Source organism: Portunus trituberculatus, unplaced genomic scaffold (genome assembly GCF_017591435.1).
Source record: "Portunus trituberculatus isolate SZX2019 unplaced genomic scaffold, ASM1759143v1 PGA_scaffold_202__28_contigs__length_962959, whole genome shotgun sequence".
Taxonomy (NCBI): Eukaryota; Metazoa; Arthropoda; class Malacostraca; order Decapoda; family Portunidae; genus Portunus; species Portunus trituberculatus.
Window position 1 is genome coordinate 890,087 of NW_025541370.1, and position 19,800 is coordinate 909,886.

Genomic DNA, 19,800 nt, shown 5'->3' on the forward strand with positions numbered 1-19,800 from the left:
TAAAAGAAAACTAATACGGAATGGTAAAATGAAAATGAAAATAACACGAGTATTATATTCCCAATATCGAAATGGAGGTGTTGGGGTCACTCCATTAATATACCAACATAAATACGCACTGTACTGACGAGGATATTATCTTTTGATTTTATATGGTGAGGCAGATTGTATGCTGTCATTAATGAGTAGATTAATGTGTAGAAAAATATAAGAAGGGCATTCTTTATATACGAGAATCTTAGAGGCTTAGAGGCCACAAGAAGAAGCAGAAGACTAATATGTCTGGCAAAACAAGGAGTCTGTTCGGAACTGCTTTCAAACATTTTTTAAATTCTCTAAAGCCTCGCACATCGCCAGGAGTATTGGTGGGAGCTGATCGACATGGCAATAAATATTACGAGATACAAGCAGGTGTGTATAACCACGCATGTGTTGTTTCATGTATTGTCGGTGTGTTTGTGAAGTTAGGTAATCATTCGTCCCCGCATGTGTCAACTATGGAGAGAGAGAGACTCTTTCCCACTCCCAAGATCCTCCGCAATTTGTTTTGCTTTCACACACACATCGAAACCATTCCCATGACAACTGACCTACCAGTGACAGGAGTTTACTTTTGTTTAGAGTATTGCATACAGGCCTGGTCACCCCACTATAGGCAGGATATCAACATGTTAGAAGCAGTTCAGAGAAGAGCAACTAGGATGATACCAGCTTTGAAGCGCCTGGAGTATAGAGATAGATTAAAGGCATTAAACATGTTTTCATTTGAGAGGAGATGTATAAGAGGGGATATGATAGAGTTATTTAAAATGTTCTCAGATACAAACTACATAGATGTGAGATCTTTCTTTACCTTAGAGGAGGAAGTAGGACTAGAAATCATGGCAGGAAGATTAGAAAGCAAGGCTGCAGGTTAGATATAAGAAAATATTTCTTTAGTCATAGGGTGGTAGACTTCTGGAATGCATTGCCAGAGACGGTTGTAAATAGCACTAGTTTGACAATGTTTAAAACAGATTAGATAAGCACTTAAATTTATTAGATTTATAATTATGTATAGCGCTGCATGATAGTTTTTATAAGAAATTTACTATAGTTAAACAAGACATGATCCCCATGTATGGGGATTACAGATTGTAGAGGAATTCGATGCAGGACTTAGCCCTGTTAATGGGCCAAATATTTAGAATTAGTATATAATGTATTGTGTACTTGTAAGTGTATCTTTAAGTACTGATGACGAGGTCGCTGTGCGACTGATACAGGATAACCTAGATGGGCCCTGGTGGCCCTTTGTTATCCTATTATTTATGTTATGTTATGTTAGCCTTAGTGACCGCCACCATTTCACCTCAGCTACAATGGCTACTAGGAAGTCGACTCGAGCCAGACAGACAGGAGCCAAGACTGTGCCTCGTAAGAAAGCTAAGAAAATAGAATATCCCTGTGGATTCTGTCAACAAAGTTGTGCAGCAGACACAATTTTATGTTCAGGATGCATGACATGATTTGTTGGCACCAGTATACTCCTGCAGTCGCTGCAACGAATTTGGATAGTCGAATTTATTCTCTTGAGGTTTACTACAACAGCTTGAGCACAAATAATCAATGTCTGTCACTCCCAAGACATGTAATTCCTCTTCGGTTAGCTTTGCACAATCTCAGTGGAACCATTTCATGCAGCCTGAACATAAAATTGTGTCTGCTGCACAACTTTGTTGACAGAATCCACAGGGATATTCTATTTTCTTAGCTTTCTTACGAGGCACAGTCTTGGCTCCTGTCTGTCTGGCTCGAGTCGACTTCCTAGTAGCCATTGTAGCTGAGGTGAAATGGTGGCGGTCACTAAGGCTAAACAAAAGTAAACTCCTGTCACTGGTAGGTCAGTTGTCATGGGAATGGTTTCGATGTGTGTGTGTGTGTGTGTGTGTGTGTGTGAAAGCAAAACAAATTGCAGAGGATCTTGGGAGTGGGAAAGAGTCTCTCTCTCTCTCTCTCCCTCTCTCTCTCCATAGTTGACGGTATAGTTGACGGCAGTTGACGGTAATTAGCAGTGTCCTTTGTCACTTCTGAGACTGCAGTTTGCCCCATGTGTTGTGTCCTTCACTCTACCTCAGGCTGGCGTCACTGTGTCCTCTGATCTCTGCCCTCTCTTCCTTCATTGTCTCTCATTTCTTTTTTCGTCTCCAGATAGCTATCCTTGGCACTGTCTTAGTATAGACGTCCCTCCAGCCGTCCTCGTTTCCTGGCTCTCTCTTTGCAGCTCTTTCACTCAGCTGATGGGATGTGGATAATTAAAATACAACCCAAACTAACCTAGCCCTAGCGTTAACCTAACGTAACTAAGCTAGCATAACCTAATCATGCTATTGGTCAGAAGGGTTCTGAGGAATTCTTGGCGTGTCTTTAAAACAAATGAAGCCTATAAGTAAATCTTCAGTGGAAACTTGTACAATAGAACCTCAGTTCACAAACATTCCTGTTTAAGAAAAATTAATTGATTCACAAACAGATTTTTTCTCAGTAAAAGTACAGAATAGGACCTCCCCCTTTTCCTCCATCCCACCCCCCACCTGCCCCAGCAAGTTTGGGGGGCCTGGGGAATCAAGGGTTTTAGGGGGGGAGCCAAAAGATGCGATATATGGCTATCCGAAAAAAATCTAAGGACAAAACAGCCATTTTTTAAGGAAAAATTTGGAAAATGTAAAAAATTATGGATAATGTTTGCTGAAATTATCCTAACCTAACATAATAATCTGCTAGTCAGGGGACTGCGCTCCTTGGATCCCCCTTAAACTATTCTAACCAAACCTAACCAAATCTAACCTAACCTTACCAGAAAAATTTGGAAAATGTTAAAATTCATGGATAATTTTCGCTGAAATTATCCTAACCTAACATAACCTGCTAGCCGGGGGGCTGCGCTCCCTGGATCATCCCCTAAACTATCCTAAACTGACCTAACCATGCACCTAACCTTACCACGAACACTGACCCAGCTTAACCAAAATGCAGACACTAACCCAAAATACCAAAAACCGAATAGCAGAAACCGGTATTTTCAGGAAAACCTAGGGACTGTTCATGTGTTTGACCTTAGTCCTTCCTCCCCCTCCCACCTTTATTAAATTTTGTACCTTTGTGTTTATCTTCCCACTTCATATTTTGACTTTCAGGATGGTTGGAAAGGTCATTTGAGAGGGCAAGACATATTTCACCTTGCATCAAGCATACTTTGCCTGGATGGAAATACTGGAGTATATGAGTGTGTGTTGTGTGACAGCAGGCAATGTTGAGCCATTCACAATAGCACATACTCTGCCGTCCTGTCACATTGCTCTGAACGTTCAAGTAGCACCACACCTAAAGATAAGCCCATAAGACGTTAGTGAGTCAAGAATTCTTGGTGAAGCAAGACACGGGACACAAGGTGGACTCTGGAAGGCACATGCAGTCATAGATGCCTCAACAGTCCCTGCTGCTCACACCACACATACTCATATGCTCCACCATTTACCTCTCGGAAGTACATGCTTGATGCAGGCCAAGATTTAGTGTCTTTACCTCTTGAATCATCTTTCCAGCCAAAAGAAGAAGTGGCAGGCTGAATATGAAGCTATACTACTTACTGAAGGTGCGAGGAAGTGTGAAGGAGCCAGGTCACACAGCTGGCACTGCACCTAATTGGTAAATGAGTGACAAAGTATAATATTACAGTAGTACAGTTCATTATAGCTTGGCAGTGTAAAACAGTCACCAGCAGTAGTGCTACAGTGGTGGACATTCATTTGTTGCTGCTTTTTGCCATGCTGGACAGTATTGCCATGAATTACCGGGATATTTCATGGCAATAACGATATTGTGTTTTGAGTTACCCAATAATTATTTTCCCTGCATTATTGATTTATTAATATCAACAATACTTTTGGTTCCAGAGAAGTGATAATTGCTCATTTTAATTTTTGGTACAAGAGCATTTTGAAATTTGAAACTTTCAAACTCAGCTGTAGTTGTTTTACTTAAAACAGTGCTCCTCATTAGTGAGACAGGCTAAACATTGAATTTTATTTTTTCATTTATTTTGTGTAATTTTTTTACAGTGAATATGAAAGTAAAGATATGGATCTGTTGATTTTTATATTTGAAATATCAATGTTGTTATTGTTAGTATCAGAATTTTGGATTTGTCGGTTGTGGTGTGATGTATTATTGACAGTTATTGGTTATCAGTTATCGGCAATAAAGTTGTTGTCATTGATTGATTGGTCATTATGAAAAATGATATGGTTGTGGCACCAAGCTGTGCCAAGCAGACCAGCTGGCATCTGCTCTTGCAACTTTCACTGTTAATTCTTTTTTCTTCTTTATATAAAAGGAGGAAAACTGACCAAGGGCAACAAAGAATAAATGAGAATTGTCACTTATTTGCCAATCCTGTGCAGGTCAGAGAAAGTTAGCCAAAGAAAAGGGATAAATATTTTGAAACATTGCTCTTAAATGAGATCAAGTTATAAGAAGATGGTAATACAAATACAGACAAGGAGTTTCAGAATTTACCAGAGAAAGGTATGAATGATTGAGAGTACTGGTTTACTCTTTCATTAGAATGGTGGACAGAATAGGAGTGAGAGGAAGAAGAAAGCCTTGTGCAACAAAGCCATGGAAGAAGGAGAGACATGCAATTAGCAAGATCACAAGAGCAGTTTGCATGAAAAATAGCCAAAGATAGAAAGAGATGCAGAATTCCAGCGGTGAGAATGAGGCTGAAGACAGTCAATCAGAGGAGGGGAAATAATAAGACAAAAAGTTTTTGATTCCACTCTATCCAAGAGAGCAGTGTGAGTGAAATCCTCCTTATATGTGAAGAAGACTCCATATATGGGCAGATAAGGCCCCCTATACAGAGTTAACAGTTTTGAAGTGGGTTGAGAAAACCTGGCAGAGATGACTTAGAATGCCTAACTTTATAGAAGCTGTTTTAGCTAAAGATGTAAAGTTTCCAGTTTAGATTACAAGTAAAAGACAGACCGAGGATGCTCAGTGTAGCAGAGGGGGGACAGTTGAGTGTCATTGAAGAAGAGGGGATAATTGTCTGGAAGGTTGTGTCAAGTTGATAAATGGAGGAATTGAGGCATTGAACACTACTAAGTTTTCTCTGCCAGAATAAAAAATCTAAGAAAGATCAAAAGTTAGGCATTTTGTGGCATGCTTGCAGGAACTGTTTATTTCTTGAAGAGTTGGTCATCTATTGCAGTGGTTCTCAAACTATGGGTCGCAACCCAAAGTTGGGTCGCGAGATTAATTTTGATGGGTTGCAGGGACACAGGAACATTATCATACTTTCAGTGTTTCAGTGTATTCCAGTTACTTAATTGAATTATTCTTCTTTAACCACAAATTACTTTTGTTATGTATGTTCATCTTCTCCCCACCTCCCTCCTCCTGGGTAATGGTGTCTCTAACAGGAATGACTCCTGTATCAAACGCGTATGTTGGACTGGCAGTTGCGCGGTGTCTATTTTCCACCGACCGCAGGCGAGGGAGGTTGTGCCGTTTGCAGTCATTTGTGTTTGTGTGTGTGTGTGTGTGTGTGTGTGTGTGTGTGTGTGTGTGTGTGTGTGTGTGTGTGTGTGTTTTGCTTACTATATTTACTAACTATAATAATAATAATAATAATAATAATAATAATAATAATCTTTCATTCTTATTGGTTTATTCTACATTATATATCATTGTACATTTTCTTTCTCTTTACTTTACTCTGGGTCGTGAAGGAATGAAATGTTCCAAATAGGTTCACTCATGAAAAAGTTTGAGAACCACTGATCTATTGTATGTGATGTGGACTTGCTGGAAAGATTCACCCATCTCATAGGTTTTCTACTTTCCCTTGGAGTGAGTCCAGTGTAAAGTGTGTATGTTGTACCCAGCACTCTTTGGCATCCAGATGTGAGGTGTTGCCGGTGTAGTTTGCGTATGTGTGTGCCTTCCTCCTTCATTTTGTCAGTTATATTTGGTCTGCATGATTGACAACAGTACTCTGGATGATTTTCAACATTTCTGCAACATCACTTGTAACATTTCTTCTGTATTGGTGAAGCAGGAGAATGGCTTGGCTTGTGCTGTGATGTCATGTGTAGTCCATGTCTGTTCTAATATTTTACTCACCTATGATGATTTAAAGTTTAAACAGGTTGATCCTGATACACCTTGACCAAAATATGACTCAATAAGTATATTCTAGTGTGTTTGGTGTTAATTTCATGTTTACACTTGTCACAAGCCTATTCATTATTGATGACTTATATGTTCTTCTGACAGTTTTGGGGAGATGTGATGTGACAATGAGCATCATAATGTAAGGAAATCTTGTTATTGATACTGTTTATTGTCTTTTCAGATCCAAGTCGAGGGAAGAGGTACCCCAAGAGATGGCTTGTCCCACTCTCTGAGGCAAACTATAGAGAAGAGATGATTTCTTTTGAATGGAATGGTAAGGGTTAAGTTCATGGTCTGTTTTAAAGGCTTGTGAGTGATAGTGAGTGAGGATTACATGTTCACTAGAAATGTTCCATGTTTACCTTTCTCTGCTGGCATGACCCAAACTGTTTTGTTTGATACAGAAGAAAGATAAAGGCAGACAATACAGAAGCATGTGTGTGGCAGTGACAGTGGCATTGCATGTAAGAGAGAGAGTAGCCCGGCAATCAGCGAGGCTGTTACGCATGTAGGTGCACAATGTTTTGAGTGAATTGACTATAGTGTGAACTAGAGACAGAGTGCATCAGTAACATAGGGAGGTGCTGTGGTCATCCATTTGGTGAAAAAGTGACAGAGAGAAGGAAGTGACAGTGTTGTACCAACTTTCTATCCTTCATTATTTCAAGACTGAATAAATGGCATATTCAGTTGACTAATTTCTGTATATTGAATTAACTTACACTTCAATTCTTGTGACATCCTTGCCTTGGTGTTTCAGCGTGGTTAAGGAACCGCCGGGCTGATCCACCATCTGAATCAGAAATTATGGGGAATGCTTCTTACTCCAAAATGCTGAAGGAAAATGCTGATAAGCTTGATGAAAAGGAAGGAAAGAAGGTGGATGAATCTGCAAAGGTGAGGATACACATTGGTAATTACCATTTTTGCCAAGAAAAATGTTCCTGATTGCTTCAGCCATCAATTTGTTGCCACTTTTCAAATATACTTAAGATATTTTCCATGACATTTCAACCATGTTGCCATTATGTTAATGATGTTCTGTGTCTGTTTTCATAATCTTCCTCTTAGGATAATACTTGCATGTTAGTTTGTATTTTATATTCTTGCATTGTAAAGTCATCTTAAGGACAAATTCATTCTTAATTTAATTGAAAATAGCTTGAATATAATAAAAAAAAAAAAATGGAGTGAGAGGAGTGTGTGGCAGTTGTGTGTGGTGGTGAGGCAGGCTGGCATGTGGGAAGTGTGGCAGTTGTGTGTGATGGTGAGGCAGGGCTGGGCTTTAGGGCAGCTAATGGTGCGTTGACTGATGATCACTCAGACTGCAATACACATTTCAGGTCACTAAGGCACATATACTCTTGGTTTTGACAGATGGGTTGGTGCCTTGTATGTACTTCTTTGAGGAACAGACAGTTTCTATTAACAGGGAAACATTATTATCATTATTGTTATTGAACATTTCTTTCCAAAATACTAAATGGCTTTGTTGTGAAGAACATATGAGCTCAACTTGCCCTGTAAGTTGTTACCATTGTCTGTTAAAAGGATGCTTGCAGAACACTTACTTACAGTAAGCACACAAAGTTTTATTGCTGGCTGGAAAAAAAAAGAAAGATGTTTATGTTTGGTATAGAAAAAGGTTATACAGTGAATACACATTCATCGTGTAAATAATTAGTATTTAGTGGCACTACCCTTCCTCTTTATTAATTTCCTTAAGGCATTTAGGGACATGATGGAAGATTTTGCAAGAAGCTGGTGAAAAACTGGCCCACAGCCGCTTAACTGCAGCTTCAAATTGAGCCATATTGCACAGCTGTCTTAATTTCTAAACCTAATTTTTTTTTATTGGGTTGATATATGGAGTGTTCCCTGGCCAAACACACAAAAGGAACTTGTACAATCTGGGAACCACGTTGGAACAGACCTTGCAACAGGAGTGTGTCCAGTCTGTCTCCTTTGAAGAATCTTCTGTCACACTTAAAAGACTAATGTGAACTCTTTTCTTTTATTTGTTTAAGAGAATCATGTAACACATCACTTGAAAGTTCTAAGTGATTGCTTTGGTTAACTTTTTGATTACAGGAAGAATCGTTAACTTACCAACTACATACAGTGGTGCCTCCCGATAACTGACCTTGCAGTAACAGATTTAACTCAATAACAGACTGGACTAACCTAACCTAATCAGTTTTTTTAGACTGTTATGGCAGCTTTCTTTATTCCCCCATAAATCCATAGTTCTTGAGTCTCCACTCGAACAAATACACATATGACATGATAAATAAGCCAATAAAAGACATGCTATAGTCTTCCAAATCTAAACATGTTTTTTTTGGTGTGTCGGAGGGGGGAGTTGGGATGGAGTGTAGGGGGTGAGGTAACAAATGCATTCCAGAAGAAAGATGTTAGACATAAATTAGATAGGATAAACAGAGATAGTGAAAAGATTAGGAAAGATTTCCAGGTGCAAATAGGAGAGAATAAGATTAGGATTCCAAATAAGGAGACAGCATCTAGGAAGGTAGCAGGACTTAAATGTTTTTATGTAAATGCCAGGAGTCTTAGGAACAAGAAGGATGAGTTATCTAGTTATATAGTTGAGGAGGACTTAGATGTTGTATGTGTCACAGAGGCATGGGTAAATGAGGAAAAGTTTAGGGAAAATAGGAAAGAATATGAAGTAGATGGATACATTATGTATTTACACCAGAGAATTGGTAGGATAGGTGGAGGAGTAGTTATTTATGTAAAAAAATCCTTCATTTCCAGTCAGGTTAATGGTATTAAGGTAGATAAGAGATTAGAGTCCTTATAACATATAACATATAACATAACATAAATAATAGGATAACAAAGGGCCACCAGGGCCCATCTAGGTTATCCTGTATCTGTCGCACAGCGACCTCGTCATCAGTACTTAAAGATACACTTAAAAGTACACAATACATTATATACTAATTCTAATTATTGGGCCCATTAACAGGGCTAAGTCCTGCATCGAAATCCTCTACAATTTGTGGTCCCCATACATGGGGATCATGTCTTATTTAACTATAGTAAATTTCTTATAAAAACTATCATGCAGTGCTATACATAATTATAAATCTAATAAATTTAAGTGCTTATCTAATCTGTTTTTAAACATTGTCAAACTAGTGCTATTTACAACCGTCTCTGGCAATGCATTCCAGAAGTCTACCACTCTATGACTAAAGAAATATTTTCTTATATCTAACCTGCAGCCTTGCTTTTTAATCTTCCTGCCATGATTTCTAGTCCTATTTCCCTCCTCTAAGCTAAAGAAAGATCTCACATCTATGTAGTTCGTATCTGAAAACATTTTAAATAACTCTATCATATCCTCTTATACATCTCCTCTCAAATGAAAACATGTTTAATTCCTTTAATCTATCTCTATACTCCAGGCGCTTTAATGCTGGTATCATCCTAGTTACTCTTCTCTGAACTGCTTCTAACATGTTGATATCCTGCCTATAGTGGGGTGACCAGGCCTGTATGCAATACTCTAAATGGGGCCTAACATAGAATTATATAAGCTACGCACCACTTCCTTACTTTTATAACTAACATTTCTATTTATAAAACCCAGGATCCTATTTGCCCTATTTCTTGCTTCTAAACATTGCTTTGAAAATTTCATAGTTCTGTCTATCACTACTCCTAAATCCTTTCCTTCCTCTACTGCCTCTAGCCAACATCCCTCCATCTCATAGTTAAAGTTTGTGTTGTCTTTACCTAAATGCATAACCTGACACTTATCAGAATTAAACTCCATCTGCCACCTGTCTGCCCATGCTATCAGCCTGTCCAGGTCTCGTTGTATTCTGTAATTGTCCTTATGGCTGGATGTTAGAGTAAACAAAAGTAAGGTTATTAGAGTAGGAGCTTTTTATAGACCACCTAACCAGTCAGCAGAGGTAGACAACCTTATGGTAGATGAGATAAATAGGGCGTGTACTAGTCAGACAATTATCTTAGGGGATTTTAATCTTAAGTCAGTAAACTGGGAGAGGATGGTAGGAGATGCTAGTGAAAATAAGTTTATGGAAAGTTTTCAGGATAACTATTTAGTGCAGATGGTAGATAAACCTACTAGGGGGAGGAAGGTTTTAGACATAGTACTAACAAATATTGAGCATTGTTTAAAGGAAGTTGAGGTAGGAGAGACTTTAGCAAACAGTGACCATCATATAATTAGATTTATCATTAATTCCAGTAGGGATAATATAGTGAATAAGACTAGAGTCCCAAACTATCAGAAAGGCAATTATGGTAGGTTACGTCAGTTATTAGGAGAGGTAAACTGGGAAGATAGTTTTGGAAATAAAACTGCACAGGAGATGTGGGATATTTTTAAGGTTGTAGTAAAGGGTATAGTGATGCAGTGTATCCCTTACAAAGATATAAGGCAGAGAAACAGGAAGCCATTATGGTGGACTCATGAGATAGGTAGACAGATCAGAGAGAAGAAGAGGGCATATAGAGAGTTGCAGAAAAGTGGGAAGATGTAGATTTGATTAGGTACAGACAGGTCAGAGATGATTTGAGTAAGGTTATAAAAAAAAGTAAAAGGCAGGCAGAGATAAAACTAGCTAGAGCTGGGAGTAAAGATCCCAAAAATTATATAGTTATTACAAGGTCAGTGATAAAAGAAATAAGGATAGGATTGGACCACTCAGAAAAGATGGTGTAGTAGTGGATCAAAATGAAGACATAGTAGAATTATTGAATGAACAATTTTCTTCAGTATTTACTAGGAAAGAATAGGAAATCCTGTTACAAACAGTGCGACGAGTAGTTTAAGAGCTTTAGAAAATATTGATATAAAACCGGGAATTATTAGGAAATTTATTCTTGAACTAGACGATAGGAAAGCTAGTGGTCCTGATGAGCTACATGCCAGAGTACTTAGGGAGGGTGTAGACAGTATTTCTGAAGCACTTAAGTTAATCTTTGAAAGATCACTTAGGTTTGCTGAGATACCTCAGGACTGGAAGTTAGCTAATGTTACTCCAATATTTAAAAAGGTAGGAAGGATGATGCGAATAATTATAGACCGATCAGTTTAACTAGTATAGTATGTAAGATACTAGAGAAAATCATTAAGGGTAGTATTTGGGAGCATTTAAATGAGAATAGATTAATTAGAGATACCCAACATGGCTTTAGATCAGGGAGGTCCTGTCTTACAAATTTGCTCGATATCTTAGAATATATTACCAAGGAGTTAGATGATGGAAATAGCATAGATGTTATATATCTAGATTTTAGCAAGGCGTTTGATAAGGTACCGCATAGGAGGCTAGTGTACAAATTGAGACTACATGGGATAGGGGTAGGTTAGTATAATTATGTATAGCACTGCATGATAGTTTTATAAGAAATTTACTATAGTTAAATAAGACATGATCCCCACAAATTGTAGAGGATTTTGCTGCAGGACTTAGCCCTGTTAATGGGCCAAATATTTAGAATTAGTATATAATGTATTGTGTACTTGTAAGTGTATCTTTAAGTACTGATTAGAAAGCAAGGCTGCAGGTTAGAGAAAATATTTCTTTAGTCATAGGGTGGTAGACTTCTGGAATGTCGCTGTGCGACTGATACAGGATAACCTAGATGGGCCCTGGTGGCCCTTTGTTATCCTATTATTTATGTTATGTTATGTTATGTCTCCTTAGGGAATAGCAGGCCTTGCACTGCTGCCACATTTCAACCAGAATTTGAATGCCAAGTGTGTGACCTGACTCATCTCTCATTTATCGCTCTCTCTCTCCCTCCCTCACCTCCGCTCTCTCTCTCTCTCTCTCTCTCTCTCTCTCTCTCTCTCTCTCTCTCTCTCTCTCTCTCTCTCTCTCTCTCTCTCTCTCTCTCTCTCTCTCTCTCTCTCTCCGTGACAATCCTTCCTTATGGCTATATTCAATTTCCATCCTTAAATTTGCAGTGTGTGTGTGTGTGTGTGTGTGTGTGTGTGTGTGTGTGTGTGTGTGTGTGTGTGTGTGTGTGTGTGTAATTCACCACGGTTGCCTGGTGGTCACCCAGCCAGTCTTCCCCATTACGGAGCGAGCTCAGAGCTCATAGACCGATTTTCGGGTAGGACTGAGAGCACAACACACTCACACACTGGGAAAGCAAGGCCACAACCCCTCGAGTTATATCCTGTACCTATTTACTGCTAGGTGAACAGGGGTTACACATTAAGAGGTTTGCCCATTTGCCTCGCCGCACTGGGGCTCAAACCCGGGCCTCTCGATTGTGAGTCGAGTGTGCTAACCACTACACTATGCGGTGTGTGTGTGTGTGTGTGTGTGTGTGTGTGTGTGTGTGTGTGTGTGTGTGTGGGTGGGTGGGTGGGTGGGTGTGTGGGTGGGTGGGTGGGTGTGTGTGGGTGGGGGTCTGGGTGTGGATAGGCATTTACCACTGTGACACGTGACCTCATCCCCCACTGTGTCTCGCAGGCAGGCCACGCCTTGGACAGTAATGAGTGTTTCTGCATGAATGGAGTAAAAAATATTTTATGTTATACATGAATAACCTAATTTTTTTATATGTTCATTTGTATTGTATATAGAACCCAGTTGTTGCACCATTTTTCTTATTAAGGACTATGGCGAATGTTGAATAAAGATTATAAGGTTTTCACAGCAACACTGTTACACAGGGCTGCCAGTATTTATTATTGTGATGTGCATATCTTAAGCATGAAATGTTAGTTTTTCTTTCAATTAATTTTTTAATATTTGATGATACTGGATTTTCATTGAGACATTTTATATGCCTCTTATGTATATGGAACTCTAATTTGCTAGTTCATGTAGACTTTGCAGAGCTGGAAGGCCTGCCATTCCCTAAGGAGCCCTGCCTGAAAGTCGCATTTAGATTTGGAAGACTATAGATGCTATTGTAACTTGTTTTATTTGTCTACAATTTACAAAACTTGTAATTGTGTTGAGAGGGGCGACTGCTTGCTTGTCAGGGGTTACAGGAGTGACACTAATAGTGATATGTGGGCCTGGGCTGGTTGGACCTGCAGCCTGCCACAGTGAAATGCTAGTTATGCATTTCTGTTTGAATATTGTTGGACAAGTGAGGATAATGACACTGCCAGAGAGAGAGAGAGAGAGAGAGAGAGAGAGGCTTGCTGGTATGAATTGCTCTCTGTTTGAATGTTGCTGGGCAAGTGAGGATAATGAAACCTCCTTATTGAAAGAGAGAGAGAGAGAGAGTTACAGTACAGCAGCTGACAAATGTGCAGGCAACAGACAGATGCAAACCCAAACTTTCCATTACTTGATTTTTGTCTTCATTTACTGATCTTTGGAGGTCTACAGTTTCATTTCTTTCTTTTGAGAGAGTGTAATTATTATGTAGTAGACAAGCTTTTTCATGTAAATGACACAATGAGCATCAGTTCAGTGTTAGCTAAGCCATGGTGGTGGCAAAAGCAGAGCCATGGAAACAAAACAATACTACCACCTGATAAAGCACTCTCTCTCTCTCTCTCTCTCTCTCTCTCTCTCTCTCTCTCTCTCTCTCTCTCTCTCTCTCTCTCTCTCTCTCTCTCTCTCTCTCTCTCTCTCTCTCTCTCTCTCTCTCTCTCTCTCTCTCTATGTGATTTGGAAGTTTCATTATCCTTGCTTGCCCAACAACATTCAATCAGACTGGCTTTGAGGGTGGCTCTATGATGAGTTTGCTACAGTGCAATGCTGTATAGCAAGGCTGCGTAAGCTGTGGGCCTTTGAGGTATCATACTTGGCAGTGTTGCACTTTTCTATTGAGAACACCTTATTTTTTACCTCAAAAGCTATGCAGAACAAAAGTTAGAAGGATTTTGTTAATAATTTTGGAGACACACCCATTTATATGGATAACCCAGGGAAAGAAAGGACAGAGATAGAGGGTAAAGAGTTGAAGGTAGTCTACTCTGACTCTTCTTCCCCCTCCTTTGTCACCTCAGTGAGTCAGCAATGTCAGCTCTTGGACAACAAAGCTTTCCATGCATACTGTACAAAAGAATAAGGAAAACTCAGTAAATTTCTTATGAATTTTCTGTATTAAATTATGGAAGTATATGCATATGATGGAGTTGACTATGTATTATTAAGTCATGGAAGTGTGTGCCCCAGACCAAATTGGAACCTGAAATGAAATTTTGCATGGAGGGACCCACCACCTCATCACATCCCAGATGTATCATAGGTACAAAATTACCATATCACAACATGCTATTTAATTTGACAATCCTTATTAGAGGCATGTTCTTGGTGGCTCATCACCACAACTAGTTATATCTCATCTCATCGTTAGCTAAAACAACTTCTATGGAGTTAGACATTCTGAGTTGTCTCCACTAGTTTTTCTCACTCCCCCAGCTGGTAACTCTATACAGGGGCTTTACCTGTCCAAGTATGGAGTATGCTTCACATGTATGGGGAAGTTCCATTCATAACACTCTTTCAGAATTGTGGAATGAAAAGTTTTTTGTCCTCCTCTCTGACTCATTGCTGCAGTGTTGCATCTCTTGCTATCATCTTCTACTTTTATGCTAATTACTCTTCTCATCTTGCTAATTATGTGCCTCCCTTCCTCTTACGACCTCACTGCACAACTTTCTTTCTCTCATCCCTATTCTCTCCACCTCTTTTAAAGAAGAGTTAACCAGTACTCTTAATGATTCATCCCTTTCTTTGGTAAACTCTGGATTTCCCTGCCCACCTTTGTATGTTAAGTAAGAAAGTCTTTGGTCAAACACCAGTGGCTCCCTTATATGAAAAAATAGACTCCATATGTATTTTATTCCAGCACAATTCCTGGTTGTAGAGACTCAACGTAATGTTATTTTATTCCAGCACACCAACATGTCCAGCTATCCTGTGTATGAAGAATATGAAGTGACACCTGGTGATAAACAAGGTAATTTCAAGTGAAGGAAGTTCATAAATATAATCATTTTCATTTTTTCTAAATAAATTTTTTTTTTATTATACAAGTGTATATAGAAGTACGTATTATTGTACATAATATATTAGTTTTCCTATAACTTGTTAAAGTCTAGCGATAGTTGAAGGAATGCCCTCAGTGTTTTGTGTGGTACTCCGCATTGTATATCCTGTAGAGCTTAGATGAAACAATGAGATTGTGAGCAGAAGGTGAGAGTTAACATGTGTTCACTTCTCTGACACATCGAGGTCACAGTGATATATAGGAGCCATCACCGGTGTCCATTTGTAATACCCTCCTTAATATGTTGGGCTTCTGTATGTATTATTATTGTTAAATACAGTATATGAGTGATTCTTTTAAATCTTTATTAATTCTCACTTTAATTTACACACAGATTAATCAGTTAATGGTGAGGTTAAGAAATTATTGTTTATCCATATACTGTGAACTTTACTGGTTGGAATGCAATACAGTACTGTCTCCACGATTGCAAGTTTCAAGTTCGTGAGACAGGGACTTAAAAGAAAGAATTTTTATTGAAGCAGATTATGATAAGACCTAAACTGTGCGGGTGGTGCACCGTGAGAAAGGTGTGGTTTGTGGTCTGGTCTAGTTAACCAAACAGAGGAATGGTGATCTCAGGGCACACTGTAGTGTCACCACCACAACAGTATTCTGTTGCCCATTGCCATTGTTCACTTTACCCCACACAGTCCCACCCACACTTGTGCATCTGTTGAGTGCAGCATTCAGCAAACTGAAGGTTCACGGATGCGTTTGGGAAGGTTACAGAGCGCTCCAGAGTGCACCGCAGAGTTACAACATCAGTCTTGTGGCTTGTGGAAGCTCATGGTCAGAAAAGGAGATATGTATTGATAAACATACAAATGTAGGGTAGCCAGACATACCAATTTTCCCAGACCTGTCTGGCATTCAAGAATTAAAATCTGCATATGGGTGGATTTCTGAAAATCCTCAAATGTCCAGAATTTCAGCTTCCATCAATAATTTTTAAAACACACACACACACACACACACACACACACACACACACACACACACACACACACAGGTCATATTTCTGTAGGTTGGAATGATGGGGGAGGGATTCAATGTGTGGCCGCTGCTTTAGTATGGATTCAGTCAAGACTAACGTGTACAAGTCCAGAATGGAGTGGATGAGCCAACTCGATGGTTCCAGCCTTCCCTGCATTGCATCTTTCTAATATTTTTTTATTGGAGCAGAGAAAACTTAGTAATGTTCAAAGTCTCAAAAACTCAATTCCTCCATCTATCAACTTGATACAACTTTCCAGACAACTATCCCCTCTTCTTCATTGACACTAAATGGCTCCCTCTTCCACACTGTATATCCTTGGTCTGCCCTATACTCATAATGTGAACTGGAAATTTCACATCTCATCTCTTGCTAAAACAGCTTCTATGAAATTAAGTGTTCTAAGGCATCTCTGCCAGTTTTTCTCGCCCCTCCAACCGCTAACTCTGTACAAGGGCCTTATCCGTCCTTGTATGTAGTACTCTTTGCATGTTTGGGGAGGGGAGTTTCCACTTCCACAGTTTTATTAGATAGGGTGGAATAAAAAGTTTTTGTCTCATCAACACCCTCCTCTGTCAGATTGTCTTCAGCCTCTTTTTCACTGTTGAAATGTTGCATCTCTTACTATCTTTAATCACTATTTTCACACTAACTGCTCTACTGATCTTGCTAACTGCATGCTTCCTCTTCTCATGTAGCATCACTGCACAAGGCTTTCTTCTTCCTCTTATCCCTATTCTGTCCATCTCTCTAATGCAAGAGTTAACCAGTACTCCCAATCATACCTTTCTCTGATAAACTCTGGAACTCCCTGCCTGCTTCTGTACATGTATTTCCATCTTCCTACGACTTCACTTCTCTTAAGAGGGAAGTTTGAAGACATTTGTCGCTGACTTTTGCTAATTCTGTATCATTCTTTAAAGAAACTGATATATCAAGTGGGCCTTTTTTTCTTTAAAAAAAAAAAAAAAAAAAAAAAATATATATATATATATATATATATATATATATATATATAGAGAGAGAGAGAGAGAGAGAGAGAGAGAGAGAGAGAGACTCGTGTCAAACTGTCAAGTTATAGAATTCTCTCTCTCTCTCTCTCTCTCTCTCTCTCATATTTAAGACTAGTCTTATGGATTATTATTATTATTATTATTATTACCATTATGATCATTATTATTATTATTATTATTATTATTATTATTATTATTATTGTTTTTATTATCATCTTTATTATCATTATCATCATCATCATAATTATCATTTTTATGCGGTGACCCTTTCAATATCAGCTAGCGACACTACTGGGTCGCGACCCGGCCTTACTTTGAAGAACCACGCTGTAGAGTTAAGATGTACTAATATTTACTCGCCATCCACATTTTGTTGGATGCTAACTGCAAATTCTCATTCCTTTGCTTGGTATTCACACATACAGAGTCTGCCAGATTGCCATCCCTGAGTATAATGAATTGATAAGAAAAAAGGTAAAAAAAAAAAATACTTCCCTGCCACTTCCTTCCATGCCATTCTCCGTTTTCCTCCTCCCCCCACCTGTCCTCGCTCAGTTGTTACTTTTGCCTGGTGTGCACTAACCACAGTGTCGCATTGCATACCTTCATTTTTAAAACAGTGCACATGGTTGAAGCAAACAGTTCCTTACCTGGGTTAATTATCATACACGCCTCTGCCGTTTGTGTCTGGCGTCGCTGCAGCCGGCTGGGTTATATAATTTTCTCGTCGCGAAGCAGGCGAATGATACTGCTGGTTCTCCTGAAATATGTTTCTACTTTAAACCCAGTAATGCATCAGACATTTGCAAACTGAATGGGTGTGGCAAGTATAATATTTTCCACATTCAGGTACGGAAGTGAGTTAAGGCAATCAACTAGGTCAATTTACCCCAAAAAAATAATTGTCTGTGCTAAATTGTCATGAGAGAAAACATGATATGTATAATTTAATGGTACATTTATTTTAAGTTGGTGATGAATAAAAAAAAAAAAACCTTTATAAAAAAAAAAAGAAGGGCTATGTAGTGGATCACGCGTCAGTTAAAGGTCCCGTTATTATTGTAATCATCAATTTTTCATTAGTTTTTCGGTGAGAACACACAATCATGTATTTTTTCGATTATATTCGTAATTTAAAGTGCATGACCGATCCTTGATAACCTGATTATAGTGGCGTGGCTGCAACATAACCTGGCATTAAGTCACCTCCACCCCGGATTTGCCGCATCACACCACACACTATTATTATGCACTGATGAAAAGACAAGCAAATCCAGAGAAATGCAGTATGCAAGAGAAAAGGCTAGAAGAGAAAGAGCGAAGTAGGTGAAGAGTACGAGGGAGGTGCACCCTGAAAACCTGGCACCAACGAGTGAGGTGGTTCCTCATGACATTCCCACCATGTGTGGATGATATTCCTTTCAAAAGAAGTGGAACAGTGGCCATCAGAATAACACTGTGCCGCATACTAATGTAGAATACGATGATTATGAAACTAAGATTCGTTGACCAAAAAAGCTACACACAAAAAGATTAAAGGGCGACAAAGTTAGGAAAACTTTAAATACCCGTTTCTCAAAAGTGCATTTCCTTAACTTCAAAATTTCTGAGATTGGAAAGTTTTCAACCGATCTTTTTTTTTTTTTTTTTTCAGTTTTGGATAGAGTAGTAAAACGCCAACATTTTGTAGTTAGATTTTTCTTCTAGGTTGTATTATTTGGTCACAAGGAGGATGGAAATATTAGAAAATAGTGGAAAATGCATGAGTACATTAATAAGAAAATTCGTAAGTACTATGATTTTTCGAATCCATGGATTATCTAACTAGGAAATGTAGAGGAATGTTCATTCATTGATTCTACATAAAGAAAACTGAAATCGGATACACAAACTCGCTATATTTTAAATGGATAGAAAATTACCATAAAGTGATTTTTTTCTATTAGATATCATCTTGATATTACAGGAGAATTATCAGTACAGTACTGCACTCAAACCATAAAAAAAATCATGACGATTGGAGTAATATGACACATTGACATAGTTGGTAGCCTTAAATATGCCTGGTATTGTTCAATTTTCGGTTTAAAGGTAATGTTTCACTAGAAAAGATGGCTAATAAGCATAGATTGTGTGAGCGACTCGACGCCTACGGAAGTATCGAGAATGACAGCCTTACTCCTGGTAACTAGGTATTCAGTCAGTGCTGCCACTCCTTGGATTTTTCTACTAGATCTTGGTTTTTCTGCTCCAAGCTTGGAGTCTTGGATTTTTTTCAGTTAAATTCAGGAAATCTTGGTTTTTTGGTCATGGCAATGAAATTCATGTATTTTTCCCCATTTCCTCCAGTATCAGATATTTAATGAAATAAAATACGTATACATAGTGATAATAATAGGAAAAAAACAATATTTATGTAAATAACATTACATATTTTCGTCAGTGTAAATTATAAATGTACTATATTGTCGACTGAAGTCGTTGGGTTTGAGATTCGGACACCTCTGCTGAGCCAAACGGAGTCAGACCTGACTAAAC

At 38.6% G+C, this 19,800-nt stretch overlaps 2 protein-coding genes across 3 annotated transcripts in view; both read left to right on the forward strand.

Annotated features, from left to right (window-relative positions):
- The first annotated feature begins 253 nt into the window (after positions 1 to 253).
- LOC123500307 (NADH dehydrogenase [ubiquinone] 1 alpha subcomplex assembly factor 2-like) lies at positions 254 to 15,553 on the forward strand. Its single transcript, XM_045248997.1, has 4 exons — positions 254 to 411; positions 6,401 to 6,493; positions 6,980 to 7,116; positions 15,099 to 15,553. Exons 1-4 carry the CDS (start codon positions 279 to 281, stop codon positions 15,174 to 15,176), a joined length of 441 nt encoding a protein of 146 aa, XP_045104932.1. The 5' UTR covers positions 254 to 278; the 3' UTR covers positions 15,177 to 15,553.
- Positions 15,554 to 19,463: 3,910 nt separating this feature from the next.
- Positions 19,464 to 19,800, forward strand: part of LOC123500306 — a 10,911-nt gene continuing 10,574 nt past the window's right edge. For both annotated transcript variants that reach the window (XM_045248996.1, XM_045248993.1), the window contains exon 1: positions 19,464 to 19,800. This exon is cut by the window's right edge and continues 423 nt beyond it. The gene's annotated coding sequence lies outside the window, so the exon portion shown is untranslated.